The sequence below is a fragment of the Podarcis erhardii genome (genome assembly GCF_964252035.2).
Source record: "Podarcis erhardii genome assembly, chromosome: 4".
In the NCBI taxonomy this organism is placed as follows: Eukaryota; Metazoa; Chordata; class Lepidosauria; order Squamata; family Lacertidae; genus Podarcis; species Podarcis erhardii.
Window position 1 is genome coordinate 11,040,292 of NC_138508.1, and position 22,232 is coordinate 11,062,523.

Sequence of the window (22,232 nt, forward strand, 5' to 3'; positions counted from 1 at the left end):
CTGTTAAGGTCACCTTGAACCCTGATTCTGTCTTCTGCAGCATTAGCTACCCCTCCCATTTTGGTGTCATCTGCAAATTTGATGAGCATCCCCTCCGTTCCTTTGTCCAAGTAATTTAAAATGAGGTTGAATAACACTCGCCACTTATTTCCAGGATGATAAGGAACCATTAATGAGTACTCTTTGGGTTTGGTCAGTCAACAAGCTACAAATCCACCTAAAAGTTACCTCATCCAGCCCACAATTTACCCACTTCTCTGGGTTATCATGGGGGACCTTACTGAAATCAAGATACAGTGGTACCTCTGGTTAAGTACTTAATTCGTTATGGAGGTCTGCTCTTAACCTGAAACTGTTCTTAACCTGAAGCACCACTTTAGCTAATGGGGCCTCCCACTGCCGCTGTGCCGCCGCTGCACGATTTCTGTTCTCATCCTGAAGCAAAATTCTTAACCTGAGGTAATATTTCTGGGTTAGTAGAGTCTGTAACCTGAAGCATATGTAATCTGAAGCATATGTAACCTGAGATACCACTGTACATTATGTCCACTGCGTCCCCCTGATCCACCAGTTTGTAACTCTGTCAAAGAAAAAAGTGAGATTTGTCTGACATGACTTGCTTTTGAAAAACCCGTGCTGGGTCTTGGTAATCACAGCATCCATTTTGAAGTGTGCTCAGACTGACTGTTTAATTATCTGTTCAAGGACCCTGGTGGCAAGTAGCTGATAGAGGCAAAAGGGTTTGGGAAAGAATCTGGGAAAGAATCCAAACTGTAAATAAAATCACATTGCAACCCACAGAAGAGTCACTGCCAAATTATTGCAATTCACGGGAAGCTGGGATTGGCTCCCTGGGAAAGGAGGGTCTGGAACTGGCATGGAACTATCCCACTCAGGCTTTCTGAAAGTGACCAAGATTGCTATATAAATTGCCACCGGCAAGGCTGAAACCTAACACAGCTCACCTTTCCTGCACAGCGCAGATTGGGACCCTGAAAAAGAAGTCAAATTCAGATCCGGAGAATCCCTCTCAACCCATCGCCATGGAAAGATACGTCTCTGCTGTCCGCAAGATGGAGCAAACGGTGATGTTTCCCAGCCTCCTCCTCGGAGTCTCCTTGGAAGACCAGGCTGAAACATTTGAGACCAACTTGAGCAACGGAGACTCCAGCGAGAGAGACCTGTATGAAGATTACACTCTGCTAAAATCCATCAAGGGGAGGGCAGAGGGTGGCTTAGCACCCCTTGACTTCCAGAATCCCAGCCTCAAGGAAGAGGAGAGCAAAGAGAAGGTTGATCTGGAAGATCTCTTCCATTACCACGTGTCTGGCTTGCACCGCGTCCTCACCCAGCTGACGAGGAGGGCCAACGCCGTGACTTCGAAATATAATGAAATCATGGGGCAGATCAACCAGAACGAAATCTCTCTCCGCTGGTGAGACACACGCCAAGGACACCAAAGGTGAGTTATTGACTCAGCCCAGCCACCATGACTATGGGAGCCATGGTCCATAAGATCTGGTGGGAACAGCTTGGTTTTCTACAACAAACATTCTCCTTTCCTTCTATGTTTGTAGTCTCCCATTGCTGCACTGCCTGTTAACAGAGTCCAAGAGCTTTTAAAAATATGCTTGCAGACTCTTCCTTCCTTCCTTCCCGGTTCATTTGCACAGAAGAGATTTCTTGGCCAGCTTGACTGTAAGTGATGGGAGTTGTAGTCCTGAACATTTGGCGGCCACCAGGTTGGGATAGGCTGGCCGATGGAATGGCATTTTCTGATTTGGCAGGCCCAGAGGTGGGGGTTGGGACCTCTGCATATTCTCAGAGGTACTCTTTCTTCTATTGCTTCACTCATCTTGCATGGCTTAGCTTTGGAACACAGACTATTAATTCTATGGAAAGCTTAGAGTAGGGCTCTCAGTGGGGTTCTATCCAGACACTGTTAACAATGTTATAGCACTGAGGGCTCACATATCTTTCTTTAGGCTCCTGGTACCCAATGTGATGTCTTTCCAATATTGCTGAACTAGAACTCCCATCATCCTTGACCATTGGTCATGTTGACCGGGAATATGGGAGTTGTAGTACCCCAATAACATCAGGAGAACTGCATGTTGGCTATCAGCAAAGTTCTGGAGCTGAGTCACAGGGACCCTTGGTTTAAATTAAGACACAACCCACCTTGTTAACACCTTTTCCATTTTCCATTTTACAGGACAACCTGAATTTCTGAACCTGCACATGTGTACAACTTGGGTCCTCTGTCTGAGGCCATGCAAAGAAGGCTCTCAATGGACAATCTAGAGACCTTAACTGCAGCATCTACCCCACAACGTTGTGTAGCATGGACTTTACTTGAATAAGCCAAGCACTGATATTTGTGAACGTAATTGCTATCTATATTATATATGTGACCAAAACAGCTATCTGTACGGTATTTATGGATATCTATAAACTCCATGGCAATCGTATGCCTTGGGTTTCCATTGCTTTCTGGTGTTTAAGTATTGCTTTTAATAATACAATAGACTAATAAAACACTTTGCATTGTTTGAAGCTCCCTAGACCACTGTTTCATCTAGTCCTGTAGTTGTCAAGAACCCTGACAGGTAATGGCTCTCATGCAGATTCTTTGCCTATTATGCTTGCTATGTAAAATCATTTTCACTGGAGATAAGCTCTGTGCCACCACATGGCACCTGTGAGGAAATGAAGGGCATCAGTGCCCTGGCAGGACCCACAATTCAACTTTCTCTCTTTCTCTCTCTCCCTCTATGTTGGTTTACTGGGTCTAGGGGCCGCCATTTTCCATGGAGTGATGTCATTATAGGGGCATACATTAGAATGGCAGCTGCAAGCGAGAGCTGCTATTGGCTGTCCCTGCTAGGAGGCCCCACCCCCCACTATAGTATTTTGCTAAGGGATTCTTCCAACCTGGAACTGGCCAGGATTTCAGATATGAATCCCTTCCCAGCCCTGGGGATACTGGGGATTGATGCTGGGACTTTTTGCATGTGAAACACACACCATACCACAGAACTGTCTTGCATCAGAAGCTGGGATAGCTCAGTCAGTAGAGCATGAGGCTCTTAATTTGAGGGTTAAGAGTCTGAGCCCCACGTTGGGCAAAAGATTTCTGCATCTACAGGGGCTTGAACCAGATGTCCCTTGTGGTTCTATGATCCAGAAATTTTGGCGGACCTTCCCATAACATCAAACTGAGATTTTAGCTGAGTCCAAGAAGGAATTCTCAATTCCTGTTAGGGATTTTCCTCACCCACCGATTCTAGGATTGCCACCTTTCCCAGGTTAGGGTTCCTGCTCTTTTAAGAACACCCTTTTCAGCCTTTTACAAATGTAAATCATAGAATCATAGAGTTGGAAGAGACCACAAGGGCCATCGAGTCCAACCCCCTGCCAAGCAGGAAACACCATCAGAGCACTCCTGACATATGGTTGTCAAGCCTCTGCTTAAAGACCTCCAAAGAAGGAGACTCCACCACACTCCTTGGCAGCAAATTCCACTGTCGAACAGCTCTTACTGTCAGGAAATGACTTGTGACATACCTGCTCTTCTAGCAGGAAGAACCTAAGATGTGTATAATCATTGCTGAAGTCTCCTCTGCTCCTCTGCTCCTCTCCTCCATGGGCTACATTTGTTAATGCTGGCAGGCAGGAGCCAGTGTGGTGTAGTGGTTAAGAGCGGTAGTCTCGTAATCTGGTGAACCAGGTTCACGTCTCCACTCCTCCACATGCAGCTGCTGGGTGACCTTGGGCCAGTCACACTTCTGTGAAGTCTCTCAGCCCCACTCACCTCACAGAGCGTTTGTTGTGGGAGAGGAAGGGAAAGGAGAATGTTAGCCGCTTTGAGACTCCTTAAAGGGAGTGAAAGGCGGGATATCAAACCCAAACTCTTCTCCTCTTCTTCTTCTTCTTCTTCTTCTTCTTCTTCACTGCTTTAAGCTGTTGCGCCAACATGTCCTCTGCAATGCTCTAAGGTCTTTCCCCCCAGTGTGCTTTTGTACATACTTTGCAGTTGCACGCACCGCCACATCATCCAAAGCTCTTGTTATAAGAAAAACTTCTCCCTTTCCCTTATGGAGTATTCCAGAGCCCATATACAGTCCTTAAGTGAGTTCCCTATCTGTAGGAGAAAACAACAGAGGCCAACCAGAGCATATTGAGAAGCAAAGCGGCTAGTAAGTCTGGTCTTTATTCAAGGAACTGCTGCAACAGGGTCCCCACTCACCACACGCAGGAGTGAGGAGAACCCTGAAGAATGGTGCGCATGCCCTTATATAGGCTCATGAAATTGCCCACCCTGTAGCCCAAGACCACCACCCCAAAACCTCATACATACATCACAGAAGGAGGCGGGTCTACAGCAGAAATCCTGTCTGCCAGGATACCTGATAATGGTCCCTGACTGCATGACCTGGGCAGCCTGGCCATTCTTTGGTGATGGTTAATACTTTAGTTCCTGAATACAGGTCACAGGCTCACCCTATTCATACAGAAATACACCCTTAAGACAGGATTTGCAAGCAAAAAGATGATGGGAAGGTTTTCCCCATTTGCCTCCCTTACTGCAGAGGAATATTTGAGCTCATTGGGACAGTCGAAATGGCTTCAGGATTGCTCTCCTGTACTATTTCAGACACGTGGTTCATATATTTAGATATGTGTGCATTTAAGAATTATGGAAGTATTTAAAAAGTGACCAGCACTCCGAAACACGTTCCAGGTTGAGCCACCTGGGCTCCTTCCAGGAGACACAAGAATTCATGGGACTCCGGAGCATGATGTGAAACCAGCAAAAGTCAATGTTATACAGTTATGGACAATATCGTGGCTAAGCCAAAGAAACCCAAGGACCAGTGTGGCGCAGAAGTTAAAAGTGTCACACTAGAACCTGAGAGACCAGGGTTCGAATCCCCGCTTGGCCACAAAGCTCACTGGGTGACCTTGGGCCAATAGGGTGTGTTAACAATTTTCAGCTTTCAAATTCCCAAAACGAGGGGTGGAATTCAAACGACCTTTTCAATTCAAAAGACATTTTGGTTAAGTTAATGTAATTTTATTTTGCGCAGTAAGTGAAACATGTGTAAGGTTCCATAGAAATGGTTAAAAACGATTGACAAGTATTTCCAGTTATGTTACATATTAATATTCTTTTCATCTATTAGCATTATTATTATTTAGCATGACCTGACATTTTCAGAAGGAAAATTAAAATTCTTTGGGGGGTTCTCCCCCCCAAAGCAGTTTATCTGCTTCTTCACCAAATGTAGCCTTACTAAGCTAAATGTTGTCCAATCACAAGAGTAACAGCAGATTTGAATTCTGCACAGCCAAAAATGTATTTTGAAGATCCCTCACTGAATAAATTTGCAAAAATTAAGTTTTACCCACTCTGAAATGATGCACCCTATTTGTCCAGCAACTCACGCTCAGCCAAACCTCCTTTGCTGCATTGCTGTGAGGATAAAATGGGGAGTTGTTCTACGTATGCCTTATCCGTGGGATATAAACATAATTCATTAGTTAATTGCTGGTATACAGAGGTACACTTTGCTTGAACATGGATGCTCGCTTTAGTTGCCAAAGACACCCATGGGCCTAAACGGCAGGAAAAATTTTTTAATAGCCATGCCTTGTGGCAGCAAATCCCATACATCAGTTACATATTCTGGGAAATAACATTATTCCCTGTTGCCTTCTTGAATCTGCTGCCAAACAGCTCCATCCAGCGATGTCAAATTCTGCTGTTATCCTGCAGCAAACTGCTCCAACCTTATGCCCCCATTGGTTTTTAATAAATCTGCACTGGCTGAGAGATGATCAACCTTCAGTCACATGCTTGGACTCAGCCAGCAGCTCCCAGGGCAGGTGACACCAACCCATGTCCCGAAAGAAGAACTGATGGTACCAAAATATGTTTGTTTGCTTTGAAAGAAGCGCATGATCCCCCAAACTTGTCCTGTAGCCAGGAAATAGCTACCAAAACTGGCAGCAGGTCTCAGGGCCGGATTTAGGTTTGAGGAGACCCTAAGCTACTGAAAGTAACGGGGCCCTTTATATGTCCAGCTGTCCTTTGTCAACAACAAATTGTCCATGTTTTTTTGTGCTGAATATATGCTATATGGTAATTTATGGACCTAACAGGTATCTCAGGCCTTTTGCACATGTTGTCATGCAAGCAGTCCGTGCAGAATGTAGGCACCCTATATATAGAAATGAGCAAACCAGTGATATTTTAGGGAGCAGGCTAGCAGGCGGGGCCCATGACTTACATCATAGGAGTCTACACAACACAAAACAAAACACTCTTGCTGTATGTAGGTTTTATTTTATTGTTTTTTTTATCTTATATTTTAGAAATGCATATGCAGTTTTTCCCCCTTTATGTTTTTTTGGGGCCCCCAAGAGAGTGGGACCATAAGCTATAGCTTGTTCAGCTTATATGTACAGTGGTACTTCGGGTAAGGAACTTAATTGGTTCTGGAGGTCCGTTCTTAACCTGAAACTGTTCTTTACCTGAGGTACCACTTTAACTAATGGGGCCTCCCGCTGCGCTGCCGGAGCATGATTTCTGTTCTCATCCTGAAGCAAAGTTCTTAACCCGAGGTACTATTTCTGGGTTAGCACAGTCTGTAACCTGAAGCGTCTGTAACCTGAAGTGTCTGTAACCCGAGGTACCACTGTAAATCCGGCAGGTCTGGAATATGGGACCCCCTTGTTTGCCTGAACAAGGAACAGCGTTAGAGGGGGAGAGAGGAAAAATGCAGTATTCTGGAGCCATGCAGCTTAGCCAGGTGCATCAATGGTTCGACTCTGCATACGGCACATTCCTGGGATCCTAAAGCTTCTTAGTCTGCTGGTTTTGTTTTTGTACTAACCTTGTTGTTGTTTAGTCATTTAGTCGTGTCCAACTCTTCGTGACCCCCTGGCACTCCTGTCTTCCACTGCCTCCCGCAGTTTGGTCAAACTCACGCTGGTAGCTTCGAGAACACTGTCCCACCATCTCCTCCTCTGGCGTCCCCTTCTCCTTGTGCCCTCCATCTTTCCCAACATCAGGGTCTTTTCCAGGGAGTCTTCTTTTGTCATGAGGTGGCCAAAGTATTGCAGCCTCAGCTTCAGGATCTGTCCTTCCAGTGAGCACTCAGGGCTGACTTCCTTCAGAATGGATAGGTTTGATCTTCTTGCAGTCCCTGGGACTCTCAAGAGTCTCCTCCAGCACCATAATTCAAAAGCATCAATTCTTTGGCGATCAGCCTTCTTCGTGGTCCAGCTCTCGCTTCCATACATCGCTACTGGGAAAACCATAGCTTTAACTATACATCACTTTGTTGGCAAGGTGATGTCTCTGCTTTTTAAGAGACATCACCTTGCTGACATCTTCTAACCTTAGAAGATGAAATAGATTGTATTGAACTTTTTTTATTTTTTAACCTTCATAATCTCACAGAAAGCAGGTAGGACAGGCTGCCGAAAAAGCTAAGCAAACAGGCTTCCAGGTCACTTCGCTCTGCTTCTTGAAAAGGCTTGTGGCACCCAAAACAAAGAGCAGTCAAAATCTGCAAATATGGGAGGTCTGTTTGAATAGGCAGCTTCAGCAGATGTGTGGTATGCAATGCTGGGTCAACATTGCATAAAACCATAAAGTTGGAGTAGGGCTTGTGGACCACCTAAAAATTGAGTGATTTTTTTTTCCAGACCTTGGGGTGAAAGGCTGGTACAAAAACCCTTAAGTAAATAAAATCTAGTCCGTTTTGAAATGTTTTAAGAGGTTCGTCTATTCTAGCAAAGACAGGGGGCTGAATAAGGAGGTTTCAGGATATGGATTCCCCTGAAACATCATGAACTGTCTGTGTAGACTGGTTGTTTTGGCTATATATCCAAATGCATATCACGCTGCAATGTTCAGGCAACTAATATGCTCCCCAGTTGCTCCAGAGGAGTCTTCCGCAACTTGGTGCCCACATGGTTCATGATCAAGGATGATGGGAATTGTAGTGCAAAACATCTGACGGGCAAGATGCTCTGCAGGTTGTACAATGGAGTTTGAAGTTTCATCGTGGACAGAAATGTGAATATGCATCTCCAGCCCAGGTCTTTTAACTGTACTGGGCAACTATACCTGGGTCTGTGAAGCAGACACACACATTGCCTTTAGCTGGACCTGTGGGGAATTTAACCTCAGACCTTATAATACACCTTCATTACATCTCTTTGGGTGTGACATGCAAACATTCCTCTTTCCCCAGGTCTTTGGTTAATTAAACCATCTAGGGCATGGAGGGGGATATTGTTTGACGTTGTGGTGTGCTTTTTTGTGTATTTATACCGTAATATTGCCCAACCTTAATGGCAGAAAGTGAGGAGGAATTAAAGAACCTTTTAATGAGGGTGAAAGAGGAGAGCGCAAAATATGGTCTGAAGCTCAACATCAAAAAAACAAAGATCATGGCCACTGGTCCCATCACCTCCTGGCAAATAGAAGGGGGGAAAAATGGAGGCAGTGAGAGATTTTACTTTCTTGGGCTCCATGATCACTGCAGATGGTGACAGCAGCCACAAAATTAAAAGACGCCTGCTTCTTGGGAGAAAAGCAATGACAAACCTAGACAGCATCTTAAAAAGCAGAGACATCACCTTGCCAACAAAGGTCTGTATAGTAAAAGCTATGGTTTTCCCAGTAGTGATGTATGGAAGTTAAGGCTGGACCATAAAGAAGGCTGATCACCGAAGAATTGATGCTTTTGAATTATGGTGCTGGAGGAGATTCTTGAGTCCCATGGACTGCAAGAAGATCAAACCTATCCATTCTTCAGGAAATCAGCCCTGAGTGCTCACTGGAAGGACAGATCGTGAAGCTGAGGCTCCAATACTTTGGCCACTTCATGAGAAGAGAAGACTCCCTGGAAAAGACCCTGATGTTGGGAAACAAGGAGAAGGGGACGACAGAGGACGAGATGGTGGGATAGTGTTCTCGAAGCTACCAGCATGAGTTTGACCAAACTGCGGGAGGCAGTGGAAGACAGGAGTGCCTGGCGTGCTCTGGTCCATGGGGTCACAAAGAGTCGGACACGACTAAACAGCAAGAACATTGTGTAAAATGCACAGGGGTGGGGGAATGGCACCCAAATCTAAACAACAAGTGCAAGATTGAACAGGTGCAATGAACATTATATATTAGGGTTACCATACGTCTGGCTTTTCCCAGACATTTTTGGAATAATGCACTTGGCAGTGGTGTCCAGGTGGGAAAATGTCTTGGAAAATCAGCTCAACAACTTTGGGCAAAACTGAGAAAAACTCAACAATTATATATGCTCATTGGATTAAAGATGCACTTTATTTCCCTATAGTATTTTCAAGTATGTTACATTTTTTATTCCTACCCAACTTAAGAGTCCAGTTCTTCAGGTACGGGTATCTGTTCATGAGGTTATATGAAAAAGTTTACACAGCACTTGGGAAGACAGACGAACTAATGCCAGTGTACTGGAAGAAGCAAAAATCACCAGTGTTGAAGCGATGATTCTTCAACATCAACTCTGTTGGACTGGTCATGTTGTGTGTGGATGCCTGATTATCGTCTCCCAAAGCAACTACTCTATTCCTAGCTTAACAATGGAAAGTGTAATGCTGGTGGTCAACAAAAAAGGTTTAGACTGTCTCAAGGCAATTTTTTAAAAAATGTAGTATAAGCACCAACAATTGGGAAACACTGGCCTGCGAGCGCTCCAGTTGGAGAACAGCCTTTACCAAAGGTGTCAGGGGCTTTGAAGACGCTCGAACTCAGGACACAAGGGAGAAACGTGCTAAGAGGAAAGCACACTTGGCAAATCCACACCGTGATCGACTCCTGCCTGGAAACCAATGTCCCCACTGTGGACGGACGAGTGGATCCAGAACTGGTCTCCACAGCCACTTGTGGACTCACATGTTTATGGGAGACAATCTTACTCAGCTATGAGTGATCGCCAAAGAAGAAGAAGAAAATGAAAATGAAAAAACTTTTTTTTAATGCCACTGAAAGCTAGCATGGCAGGGCAGCCTACCCACAAAAACGGGAAGAGGGAGAACCATGTACACCAAATTGAGTTTCTTAAGAGGAAAGATGGGATATAAAGGTATTAATAAATAATATATAGTACTGCCTCTGAGCCTGGAAATACCCCTCATGACTAGTAGCCATTGTTAGAAATAATATAGTGTCACATCTTAGCTTGGCCCCAAAGCAGCAACTATTGCCATATCATTCAATCCCATTCGTTAATTAAACCTGATTCCAAACTACCTTGTGACAATAAAAACACACATTACTTAGTCATAGCTTTAATGATAAGATTAAAGGTCCAAGTGTCTGAAACAAGTATTTCATCTATACTACCGACATAGGTTTTGCACATATCCCACGCTCGACAGATTACTCGTGGGATAACAAAGCAACGAGTGAGACACCAACTGCTTGCAAGGTCTTCAGCGAATTGGATGGAAATTCTCCAGAACTTCTGCCATGCGTTTCTTTTCTATAAAAAGAAGAAGAAGAAACACTGTTTAAAAAAGCCAGTTCACATTACAATTAATGAGAAAAAGATTTCCCTGAAAATAAGGCAAGAACTATCCTGCCCCCAAGCAAATGCAAACCTCAAAAATCACGCAGAATGACAAAACGGACCAGGAATTCTGTGCTAGGAACCCAAATTCTGCAATCAGGATCTACACAGGGAGAGTGTTGCTGGAGTAGACCTAAGGTTCATCTTGTCTGGCCCTCTTTTTGGAGACCAATCAAATGCCTCTGGGAAGAAGAAGGCAATAACTCTCCCTTATTGTTGCTTCCTCTCTAGTAACTAGCATTTAATGGCATATTCTCTCTGAACAGGGAGGTCCCACTGGGCCACCGCCTCTGACCAAAGCAATGGTCTGAAGTGATCATGCGACTCAAGGGTAGGCAAACTAAGGCCAGGGGGCCGGATGCGGCCCAATCGCCTTCTCAAGCCGACCTGTGGACGGTCCGGGAATCAGCGTGTTTTTACATGAGTAGAATGTGTCCTTTTATTTAAAATGCATCTCTGGGTTATTTGTGGGGCCTGCCTGGTGTTTTTACATGAGCAGAATGTGTCATTTTATTTAAAAAGCATCTCTGGGTTATTTGTGGGGCATAAGAATTCGTTAATTCCCCCCCCCAAAAAAAAATAGTCCAGCCCACCACATGGTCTGAGGGATGGTGGACAGGTCCATAGCTGAAAAAAGGTTGCTGACCACTGATGTGATTAATTGGCAGGAGATTCAGGACAGCTTCTACACAACCAACTGCAAGTCTAGAAGTCAGGGGTGCAGTCGGGACGCATATCATATAGGGCACACAGTTAGAGCCCCGAGGCAAGCCATCAAATTGAAATTTGTTCTTGCTCCTTCTCCTCCAGCCCACACATTCCACAGCCACTCTCTCCACTTCTTAAAGAAGGAACTCTGACTCAATGCTCTGAGCTCCAAACCGGCAAAGGAGATGGCTCTGCGGTATTCAGCAGCGCTAAGGCTGCATGACATCAAACATTCACATATCACAGAACTGATGGGAGTGTGCATTATCTTCTCCTGGCCTTCTAAGATGAGGTGTCACAGCTATTAAAACCCTGACACAGTCATATGTGCTTAAATCCATCGATTACACTGAGTTTAAGTATACTTTACTCTGCGTTGAACTGTGGCCTGTGCTTGCAGCTGTCACTGTGTCACTCTATTCTGCCTCCCCCCATCCTTTAAAATCAAATAACGGTATGTCACAATAGTGGCAGCAGAAGTACCCAGGAAGATCTGATTACTTGTAAGCAGGAAATACAAAGAAAGCAAACCCTTTGTAAATCTACCTATCCTTAAAGGTTTAGCTGTTGTGCCCCATTGCACATCCTGTTGCACTTGGGGACAAAGCGGGAAACAACATGCCTTCTCTGTGGTGCCACCCACCCACACCCTGCCGACAAGGAGTTTGGTTATCTTTCTCTACGTTTTGTGTTCTGCAGGCAACTCAAAAACATTCATTTTTGATAGAAAGCTTTTCATTATGTTGCTCTTAATGTCTATATTGTGAGTGCTGGGTCTAGTTTTTTGCTCCTTTTTGTTTGATAATTTGTTGTCAATCAACTTGTCATTTTGTTCGGTAATCATTGTTGTTTCAATGCTTGCTTTTTATATTTTTAAGCCGCTATGAGCAACACCTGAAGGAGCATCTCCACCCCCATCGTTCAGCCCGGACACTGAGGTCCAGCTCTGAGGAACTTCTGGTGGTTCCCTCCCTGCGAGAAGTGAGGTTGCAGGGAACCAGGCAGAGGGCCTTCTCGGTAGTGGCGCCTGCCCTGTGGAACGCCCTCCCATCAGATGTCAAGGAAATAAACAACTACCTGACTTTTAAAAGACATCTGAAGGCAGCCCTGTTTAAGGAAGTTTTTAATGCTTGATGTTTTGTCGGTTTATTTTTATTTTTATTATTATTCTGTTGGGAGCCACACCGAGTGGCTGGGGAAACCCAGCCAGGTGGGCTGGGTATAAATAATAAATTGTTGTTGCTGTTGTTACTACTGTACTACTACTACTACTACTACACCATTGTGGAGAAGAAAAGCAGAGTATAACTTATTTAGCATAAATAATACAGCCCTCAACACGTATGTTGTATGAACTAGCCCTGGGTTTTTTGGGAAGATGGACAGCAGAGAACTCTCTCTCTTTCACCAAAGCTGCCTTATTTCACATATATCTGAACAGCAGCCTCACAGAACACATTCTCTCTGAGATTTGTGGTCTTCCACTGCCTCATTCCCATACAGAAAACATAGGGAGGTACATTTTACTCCATACAAACCAGTGAAAAGGGCTGGAACTCTGATATATGGTTCACCCAGAGGGGTGTTTGGTTACTTTCCAGGGAGAGGTGGATCAGCTTTGAACACTCTAGCATGGCTGTCTTTACTTCCCTGGAGAGGCCTTTCCTACACTTTGAGAACCACGGGTAGGGATGTGCATGCAACATATACAGTATGTGTGCAAGCACTGCTTTCCTACACCCCCTTGTGGCGTTTTTGTGCAGTAGAACGGTGATGATAAAAGCCACTTGCTTAATCGTTGAACAGCAAGCCAGACTTGCTTGTAGTGGACCTGAAAAAAGTCTTACAACTGTGTGGGGACAAGGAAGTTTAAATCTCTGCTACTGTTGCTCTGACATCACATCATATATCCATGGGAGCAATGGAGGCACATACCCAACAGCTTATCACAAATGTACCTTTTTCCTTAAAGTCCTCAGGGTGGTGCCTTATGTATTCTGAAAGTTGTAGATCCTTTAAAGCATATTCGTAATTGGCTCGCTTACTGAGGTAATAACCTAGATAGAAGCCAAGAGATGTGAGCAGGACTTGGCGATGAACTCCTGGAACAGGACAAAGAAAAAAGAGGGGGGAAATAAGGGAGAGCAGGGGTAGCAATTTAACAGGCTGAACGGAAACCTCCATGAAGCATGCGCAGAGTTGCGATTTCCCTCACACCAAACCCTGAGTTGTGAGCGCAAGGCAGGGCAGAGACCCCCCCTGTGCACCCACCTCCACTCGGACCATAGGAACCAACTCCAAGGGGCTGAGGTGTCTTTGTCCATCCCCCCCCCCATGATTAAATATTTAAGGGGGGCCGGGGGCCGCCAAAGTTAACGGTCACTGCCATTCAAATGGGGTGTATGTGTGTGGCTCCCCAAGTGCTGGATTTACGTATACGCTAAACAAGCTGTAACTTAGGGCCTCACTCTCTTGGGGGCCCCCAAAAAAATTAAAGGGAAAAAAACTGGATTTACATTTCCAAAATATAAGATAAAAAACAAATAAAATAAAACCTACATACAGCAACAGTGTTTTATGTTGTGTAGGCTCCTAGGATGTAAGGAATGGGCCCCGCCTGCTAGCCTGCTCCCTAAAATATCACTGGTTTGCTCCTTTCTATATATAGGATGCCTACATTCTGCATGGAGGGGTTCCATGGCAACATGTGCAAATGGCGTAAGATACCTATACATTGCCATTTGGCATATATTCAACACAAAAAAACAGCGACCATTTTGTTGTTGACAAAGGACAGCTGCACATATAAAGGGCCCCGTTACCTTCAGGAGTTGAAGGCCGCATCAAACCTAAATCTGGCCCTGGGCTTCCCCGACCCGCCCCAATATTTAATGCAGGTTGGCCCCGCTGACTCTGACCATGCACAGAGTGCCCTTTTGCACAGCCCAGGGGGACAGTTCTTCCCCGGGGGGGAATCCCCTCAAACCCGGGCATGCGCAGAGCGGTTTCCCCAGCACCAACCACCCCTCCCCTGAGCATGCACAGAGTGCATTTCCTCAGGAACCCTCCTTCCTGCCCGCCGGCCTCGACCCACCCGTTCGCAGGACGGGCCTCTGTCTGATGGCGTTCTCCAGCAAGACGCTGATCCAGCCCAGGAAGCCCAGGTAGACCGAGCCCCTGTTGAAGAGCCGCGGGGGCGGGATCGACCGAGCCTCGTCTGGCAGCCGGAGGTACAGCGGCGACGGCATGGCGCAGGCCGGGGACAAGGGCGCGCAGACCCAGCGCCGCTGGAGGAGGGCCTGGCTTCAAGGGCAGGGGGAGGTCCGCCCCGCAACACCGTCCCCCGCGACTCCCGGCCCGCGACGCCACGGTTCCGCGGCTCTTTGGTTCCCTCGCCCCTCGACGCGGAGCCAAGGGCAAGGGCGGTCCCTCAGCGACGTCTTCCCCCGCTCCGCATTGCACGCGGCCAGCGATGCGAGGTTCCGCGGCTCTTTGGTTCCCAGCTTCCTAGCCGCCCTCCCAGGGCCGGATTTCGGTTTGATGAGGCCCTAAGCTGCTGAAGGTAATAGGGCCCGTCATATGTCCAGCTGTCCTTTGTCAGTAACAAATGGTCGCTGTTTTTTGTGTCGGAACATATGCTCTATGGTAATTTATGGACCTCATAGGTATCTCAAGCCATTTGCACATAACAAAATATGTACTTTATCAAAGTAATTGCTGGACTGAAATACAGTTAAGAAGTATATTAATAGCAAAACACAATTAAGAAGTACCATATATTGTAGTGAGGACGTGGGTGGCGCTGTGGGTTAAACCACAAAGCCTAGGACTTGCCGATCAGAAGGTTGGGGGTTCGAATCCCCACGACGGGGTGAGCTCCCGTTGCTCGGTCCCTGCTCCTGCCAACCCAGCAGTTCCAAAGCATGTCAAGTGCAAGTAGATAAGTAGGTACCGCTCTGGCGGGAAGGTAAACGGCGTTTCCATGCGCTGCTCTGTTTCGCCAGAAGCGGCTTAGTCATGCTGGCCACATGACCCGGAAGCTGTACACCAGCTCCCTTGGCCAATAAAGCGAGATGAGCGCCGCAACCCCAGAGTCAGCAACGACTGGACCTAATGGTCAGGGGTCCCTTTACCTTATATCTCCTCTCAGTCTCCTCCTTTCCAGGCTAAACATACCTAGCTCCTTCAACTTTTCCCTATAATGCTTGGATTCCAGACCCCTTGATCATCTTGGTTGCCCTCCTCTGCACACATTGGCAACATCCTTCTTAAATTGTGGTGCCCAGAACCAGAAACAGTATTCCAGGTGTGGTCTGACCGAGGCAGACTAGAGTGGTACTATTACGTCCCTTGATCCGGACACTAGACTTATGTTGATGCAGCCTAAAATGGCATAAGCTTTTTGCTGCTGCATCACATGGTTGTAGTTTACACCAGAGGTGGGCAGATTCCAGCCTTCTACATTTATTTATTTTTTACTTGAACCTAGTGGTCCACAAACCAAAGCCAGGTATCACTGAGCCTCTTGGGCTTGCCAACTGGAAGGTCGGCCATTTGAATCCCCACAACGTAGTGAGCTCTTGTTGCTCTCTCCCAGCTCCTGCCAACCTAGCAGTTCAAAAGCACATCAGTGCAAGTAGATAAATACAGTGTGTGTGTGGGGGGGGGAGTATTTGATCCCCTGCTAAATTTGCCCACTTGCCCTCTGATGAAGAAATGACCAGTCCATAATTTTAATGGTAGGTTTATTGTAGCTGTGAGAGACAGAATAACAACAGGAAAACCCCCAAAAACCCTGAAGACAAAAGTCAGAGATTGATGTGCATTTAGGTGGAAAATGTTTGGTTGTTGAGAGTCAATGACCCGCAACCCCCTCTAAAACAAGGTGCGTTCAAGGTTCATTCACCCAATGCCTCGGGAGTGCAGCGGGAGGCTGCACTCTGGAGCCTTCAGGTGGCTACCTTGGAAGCCTGGAGAGCAAGACTCTCCTGGATTCAGCGAAAGGAACCCGAAGCCTTTGGAGCGCAGCGCGAGGTCCCGCTGTTCTCCAAAGGCTTCAGGGATCTTTGAGGCTGCGGTGGGGGAAAGCAGCACTTCCCCCCACCAGCTGCTGATGTGGGAACAGCTCCCGCTCACAACACCTCCCCTCTGGGAGGGGAGGCTTTGTGAGTCGAGGGCTGCAACGGGTAAATAAGACACAAGGACACATGTATTTTAGGTTAATGGGCTAAAGAAGGCCACAACTTTATTGGTTACAGAATGTGAGTGGTATTGGCTTAGGCATTGGATCAAACAACCTATATATGACCCCACACGACACATATTCCAATGCCTAACCGTCACCCGAGCCAAAGAGGCTCGCCGCCAAATACCCACAGCTGCAACCAATCCCTAATGCTACTGATATTGGCCAACCACACATCATTTCCTTGATCAGACAAATGAACGCCATCGTCTCTCAACAGGGCCACCTCGCTGAATCTGATGTCAACATGCTTGATCCCATGGCTGTTAATAAAACACAATTTGCGGGCCACCACACGATTCCTGGATTTGTCGATGGCAACGACTGCCACGCCAAACTCTCCTCTTCAGAAGGGAGGACCAAAACAAGGTAGACTCTGGAAATAGAGCAGCAAGCTCGTCTAAGTCCTTTTTTATGTTCAATAACAAGTCCAAGCTCTTCCTGAAGGCCAAGTCGTTTCTCCCCAGCTGAATGATCAGGATGTCTTGAAATCCAGGAAACTCTCACTTGCAGGCAGTTCCAGGTTGTTGCCCAAGCCGCAATCTTTGGCTCGTTCCCGAACCCAGTGGACAATACTGTGACCGCAGATCCAAACTTGAATGTTAGAAGAAGCTGAGGGTAAGAAAACAAGAATAGGTAAGTGGTTGCGTTCTAAAAATTATTTCGTATGTACCCTTTGAATGCACCTGACTTCTAGTGGCCCAGTTCCTTGATTCTATCTGTTGGGTGGCCTAAATGGGCGGCCACTGCGGGCGCCCCGATCCTGAAAGAGTCGGCAACATATTCCTTTGCAGGGAAACCACAGGCATCAATCGCTTTGCGCAATACTCCTATGAACTGATGCCTCATCAAGCAGGAACCATCCTCGTGAATGAATAAAGGGCCACAGCCAGGAGGTCTAAGATATAAGTACCGCCTAGTGTCTTTTACTGGGCATGGACCCTGGTTTTCGGAAGCAGAAAGTTTGATCACGACACCCCGTTGGTCAGTTTTTGACCGCTGAGTGCATATTATTAACTCGGAGTTGGATAACTGTATGTCATTTAAGTGGAGGCCACGAGAGGAACCATCTGGTTGGGCCTCAGACACAACCTCCCCAACACTCAGGGCTCCAAAGGCGGCAATGGAGAATGCCGCGGAAAACAAACGTGCTTCATATTTTGACCAACATATTGACCTAAGTTTCTGACGTATCAGGCAGAGGAGATCAAACGTTACCAGCTTTCTGCTCTCGCCATTTGCAAGTTGGAGTCTGCCCCAGCCCTTAATTGCTCTACGAACCATAAAATCATCGCAAGGGTCAGCTGAGAATATAACTTTGCTAAAAAAGCTGATGGCAGCCGAATGGATTCTTAAGGTTTCTGCTGCACATCCCAAATTATGCAGGTGCGCTAGGTACTGTAACACGTGATCAGTAGTGGGCGGGATATTGGGGGCAAGAGCTGAAACCTTGGACCTGAAATCCAGGAAATCGCACCAGGCTTTCTTATACGACCTGAGAGTAGAAGGTTCCAGTGAGGCTAATACTCCCTTGATCACTTCGCATTTCCAATACTCCAGAGGTGGTCCGAGAAAGGTTCCGGCAGCTGCTGCGCCGAAGATGCTAAGTGGAAGCAGTTCATCTGACTCCTCATCCGTATCCCGCGATCTAGACTTCTCGTAAATGTGTTTCTTCTTGGAGCGTCTCTTCCCTGCCGGCTTATCTGTTGTGGTGGGCTGTTGCTTGTCTGATGCCTGAAGCTGCAACTCCTCACCATCAGAGATGTCAGACTCAGGAAGCTGAACCCCTGGCTGCGAGCTCTGAAGAATACTAGAAGACTGAGACATAGACATGTTATTGGGTGGAGCAGAAGCCGACCGGCCTGAAGCACGTGTTGCTGCTGACAAGGCGTGGGCCATTTGGGACCTCGCACGAGTCTGTGGAGGTTGACTAGCTGACAACATAGCCTGCGTACTTGCGCTTGCGAATTGGGATTCGTTAAATAATGACGCAGATGTGCCAGGCAGCTCACCATCGAGAGATGAGGCATCAGGCGCCGTGTCAGGAATAAATCTAGGAGAAGGGGAGAACCTTGGCGAATGGTTAGCAATACGTTGTTCAAAATCATCTATAAAACACTTCAAAGCATTAAATAATTGAGACATGGTTTTAGGATCAGAATCTTCCTTACGCGACTCCCGATTGCTTGAGGTAGGACGCTTTGCTTTAGAAGTGGGATTCTTGGCAGGAGCTTTCCTCTTTGGCGCCATTGGGAAACGGTTACTGTGCTAAACAACACTATATACAGCAAAATGCAGTAGTGTGAATTATACTTGTCTCTTTTTTATTGATTGATCGATTGGATTTTGTTATTAATTTCTATTTAGTGAATTTTTATTTTTTTATTATATATCTTTTATTTATTATCACTTAAGGCTAGCCCTATAAGCCAGCTTTAAGGAAAAGGCAGCAAAACTATGCCAGCAACAACTAGACAAATTAGCTGTGAAAGCAAAACCAAATTATTGAGGCAAAATAACCGCTTTGAAAAACCCTGTAAAACTGGCAAATGTGCTGCAGCACACAACAGCCAGCTATCCGCAAGCCTTAATTAACTTGGTCCCAATCCCAATTTAAATTCGACTAATGCAATAATTCTAGAACCCCTAGTTAATTTAAACTCAAAACCAAGTGAAATAAATTTGCAGCTGTTTCAGGTAAACTTGTGGCTTTTAATAGAGCTTCAAGCCGCTAGAAAATAAACTGGAGCCAAAAGGTTTGTACGTAAACCTTAAAATTAAAATGAACCAAGATCAATTGTAGCCAAATCAATTCAAAATAAAATGATCCAAAGGGAAACAAGACGTATGCCCTCTAACCAAGTTCAAGGCTCTTATGACCGGCAGTGAAGCGATTAGGACTACTGGCAAGGCAACCGGAGGGCAATTAAGCAATTTTGGATAACAAAGGACAAAATGCAGGAGCGAGTCAAACAAAAGCAGCCCCGATGAGATGTGGGGCAAAGGGCGCTGGAGGGAAAAGCACCCCCGTTCAGGCAATGCTCCTTGTTAATATGACCCGCAGAAGTAGAGGATGTTTGGAGGAAGAAGCCCCTTTGCTGAGGGAGAAAGGCCCTAGCAAATAAAAAACCGGTAAGGCTGAAAGGGGAGGGGGGGGGGTTGAGAAAGAAAAGAGATGGGGGGTTTCGAAGCCCACCAGGATGAATGGAGCCAGCTAATATAAAACCCCAGAGGAACCTAGAGAGAGAGCCCTGCAAAGTAAAAAGGAAAACAGGCACGCTCTCCCTCCTCTGAAGGGCAGGGGGAAGCCCCGGCAGGGGAAATCCCCACAAATGACGCAAGGGCTGGGTGGGTGTCCGTGTGGGGTAGGTGTGTAGGTATGTTGATATGTATAGTATAGGTAGGTATTATATAGAGTAATGTAGGTATGTTTTATGTTAGGAAAATAAGGTGTGTTGTGTATGTGTAAATGTATGTGTTTTATATGTTAGGAAAATAAAAAAGGGGGGCTGGGGGAAGCTAAAACAACGCACTAAGGTTGCGAAGGGCAAGCCCCGGCAGGGGAAATCCCAACAAATGACGCAAGGGCTGGGTGGGTGTCCGTGTGGGGTAGGTGTGTAGGTATGTTGATATGTATAGTATAGTATAGGTAGGTATTATATAGAGTAATGTAGGTATGTTTTATGTTAGGAAAATAAGGCGTGTTGTGTATGTGTAAATGTGTTTTATATGTTAGGAAAATAAAAAAGGGGGTGGACAAAAGGGGGGCTGGGGGAAGCTAAAACAACGCGCTAAGGCTGCGAAGGGCAAGCCCCGGCAGGGGAAAGCCCAACAAATTCGTTTTTTCTTACTGTGCTCCAAACCTCCCAGACCCGGGCACAAACACCGCAGGAGCCTGGTCAGCCCTCCGCCCCGCACCCAAAGCAGCCTCCAAACCTCGAGGAGAAAAGAGAAGAGAGTTGCTGCTCTGATGAGGAATGGAGGAGAGCGCAGCTGGCGAGGAAGACGCAGCGATCTTGATCCGACGTCTCCAGGAAGCAGAATGAATGAGGCGCAGGGTTGCCGCGTGGCCGCTTGAATGAGGCTAGACTCCGCCCCCAGGCCAACCCTATTGGCTGGCTTGACCGGCGAGGCAGTCGGGAAAATGACGCAGGGGGCCGAATACGCTCCTGCTCTCACTACCTCCTCTAGGAGGAGGAGAGGCTGTGCGTAACGTGGGAATCAGAAACTGCAGATTAACTGCAAATCAGTCGGTAGACCTCCAGATCGTTTCTCCTTTTGCCCTAGGAGCAGTTGTCGCAGGAAACCCCCCCATCATTCAGTTTGTACAAACTTCACACAAACTCACACACTACATATGTTACGCTTCTGTTATAAATTCCTAGAAAATCAACCACATCGGATTTGCACTGTTCCACTTTTATTTTACTCCATGAAGGAAGGACTACAGAATGGGGGAGGTTTGATACAGGGCAGCCATTAATCCCTCCAGCATACCAGCACATACACAGGCGCCCTGCCCAGTTGCTATGCCAACCCTGATGGTCCTAGACAGAAGACCATCAAGGACACAACAAACTGCATGTGTGAGTGGATTCAACACGGACTGCAACAAAGGAACAGTGATTGGATCTTCCCTCAGGGGGCAGGAAACTGCAACTTCCCTTTTGTCTTCTGGAAGTGACTTATGGGGAGGGGCAGAAGGGGAACAGGCCAGGTGTCATGATACTCAGGTTACCTCCACAACCCCTCCCTTAACCTCTCCTGTTTTTGATGTAGTCATGATGTAGTTATAATGTATTTCTAGGGGTGTAGTTGGGGGATTAGGAACTAATAAAAGTTGGGGTCTTCTTTTATTCTGGGCTTCCCTTTTGCTTCATCTTGTTGTGGATGGGAGTCCTGTTGCGACAGTATTCAATAAAGGCCAAGCCTACAGGCTGCTGTTTTGCTCCAAGTTATCCTGGTTGGTGCCTTTGTTTTTGTCCAAGGGAGCCCTCAGATTTTCCCGTTGTGAAACAGCTGAATTGTGACAAAGTTCTTGGGACCACAATAGTTTTCCCTCCATTACATTTGTTAGTTAATGGAAACATTGCAGGGGATTGGACTTAAGATTCTATGATCGTTGCTATTATAAAGGGTCACCATGCTTCTTTTGTACTTTCCAGCTCTAATTAAACTATCACTCTCTGCACTTTTTGGGTTGCATTTCTCTCACCCAAAGCTTTCATTCCCCCCTGCAATTATATTACAGTACAGTGGTGCCTCGCAAGACGAAAAGAATCCATTCCGCGAGTCTCTTCGTCTAGCGGTTTTTTCGTCTTGCAAAGCAAGCCCATTAGCGGCTTAGAAAAAGGGGTGGGGGAGTCGGAAAAACTCGCAAGACATTTTCGTCTTGCGAAGCAAGCCCATAGGGAAATTCGTCTTGCGAAGCGCCTCCAAAACGGAAAACCCTTTCGTCTAGCGGGTTTTTCGTCTTACGAGGCATTCGTCTTGTGGGGCACCACTGTACATGTATGCATATGTGTCTCTGTTATCTTATATCAGCACATGAAGGAAACTTGGGGGAGGGGAAAATCATTTTTATGCCAGGTTCAGACTTCCTGAGGCCCTCCAAGGACCACAGGCTGAGAACCCTTAGCTTCACGGGAACCCAA

At 46.4% G+C, this 22,232-nt stretch overlaps 1 protein-coding gene, 1 long non-coding RNA gene and 1 pseudogene across 3 annotated transcripts in view; 2 read left to right on the forward strand and 1 right to left on the reverse strand.

Moving 5' to 3' along the window:
• Positions 1–933: 933 nt before the first annotated feature.
• LOC309340273 (mid1-interacting protein 1-B pseudogene) lies at positions 934–2,420 on the forward strand (annotated as a pseudogene). Its single transcript, XR_014161669.1, has 2 exons — positions 934–1,462; positions 2,216–2,420. The product of XR_014161669.1 is annotated as a mid1-interacting protein 1-B pseudogene (transcript).
• A 7,908-nt stretch (positions 2,421–10,328) lies between these two features.
• On the reverse strand, positions 10,329–14,665 carry NDUFC2 (NADH:ubiquinone oxidoreductase subunit C2). Its single transcript, XM_081860870.1, has 3 exons — positions 14,428–14,665; positions 13,292–13,435; positions 10,329–10,538 (listed from the first exon to the last, which is right to left on the reverse strand). Exons 1-3 carry the CDS (start codon positions 14,579–14,581, stop codon positions 10,489–10,491), a joined length of 348 nt encoding a protein of 115 aa, XP_081716996.1. The 5' UTR covers positions 14,582–14,665; the 3' UTR covers positions 10,329–10,488.
• Positions 10,552–22,232, forward strand: part of LOC309341306 — an 89,133-nt gene continuing 77,452 nt past the window's right edge. Inside the window, exon 1 of the long non-coding RNA XR_014156189.1 lies at positions 10,552–11,207. This is a non-coding gene — a long non-coding RNA (uncharacterized lncRNA). The remainder of the gene's footprint in view (positions 11,208–22,232) is intronic.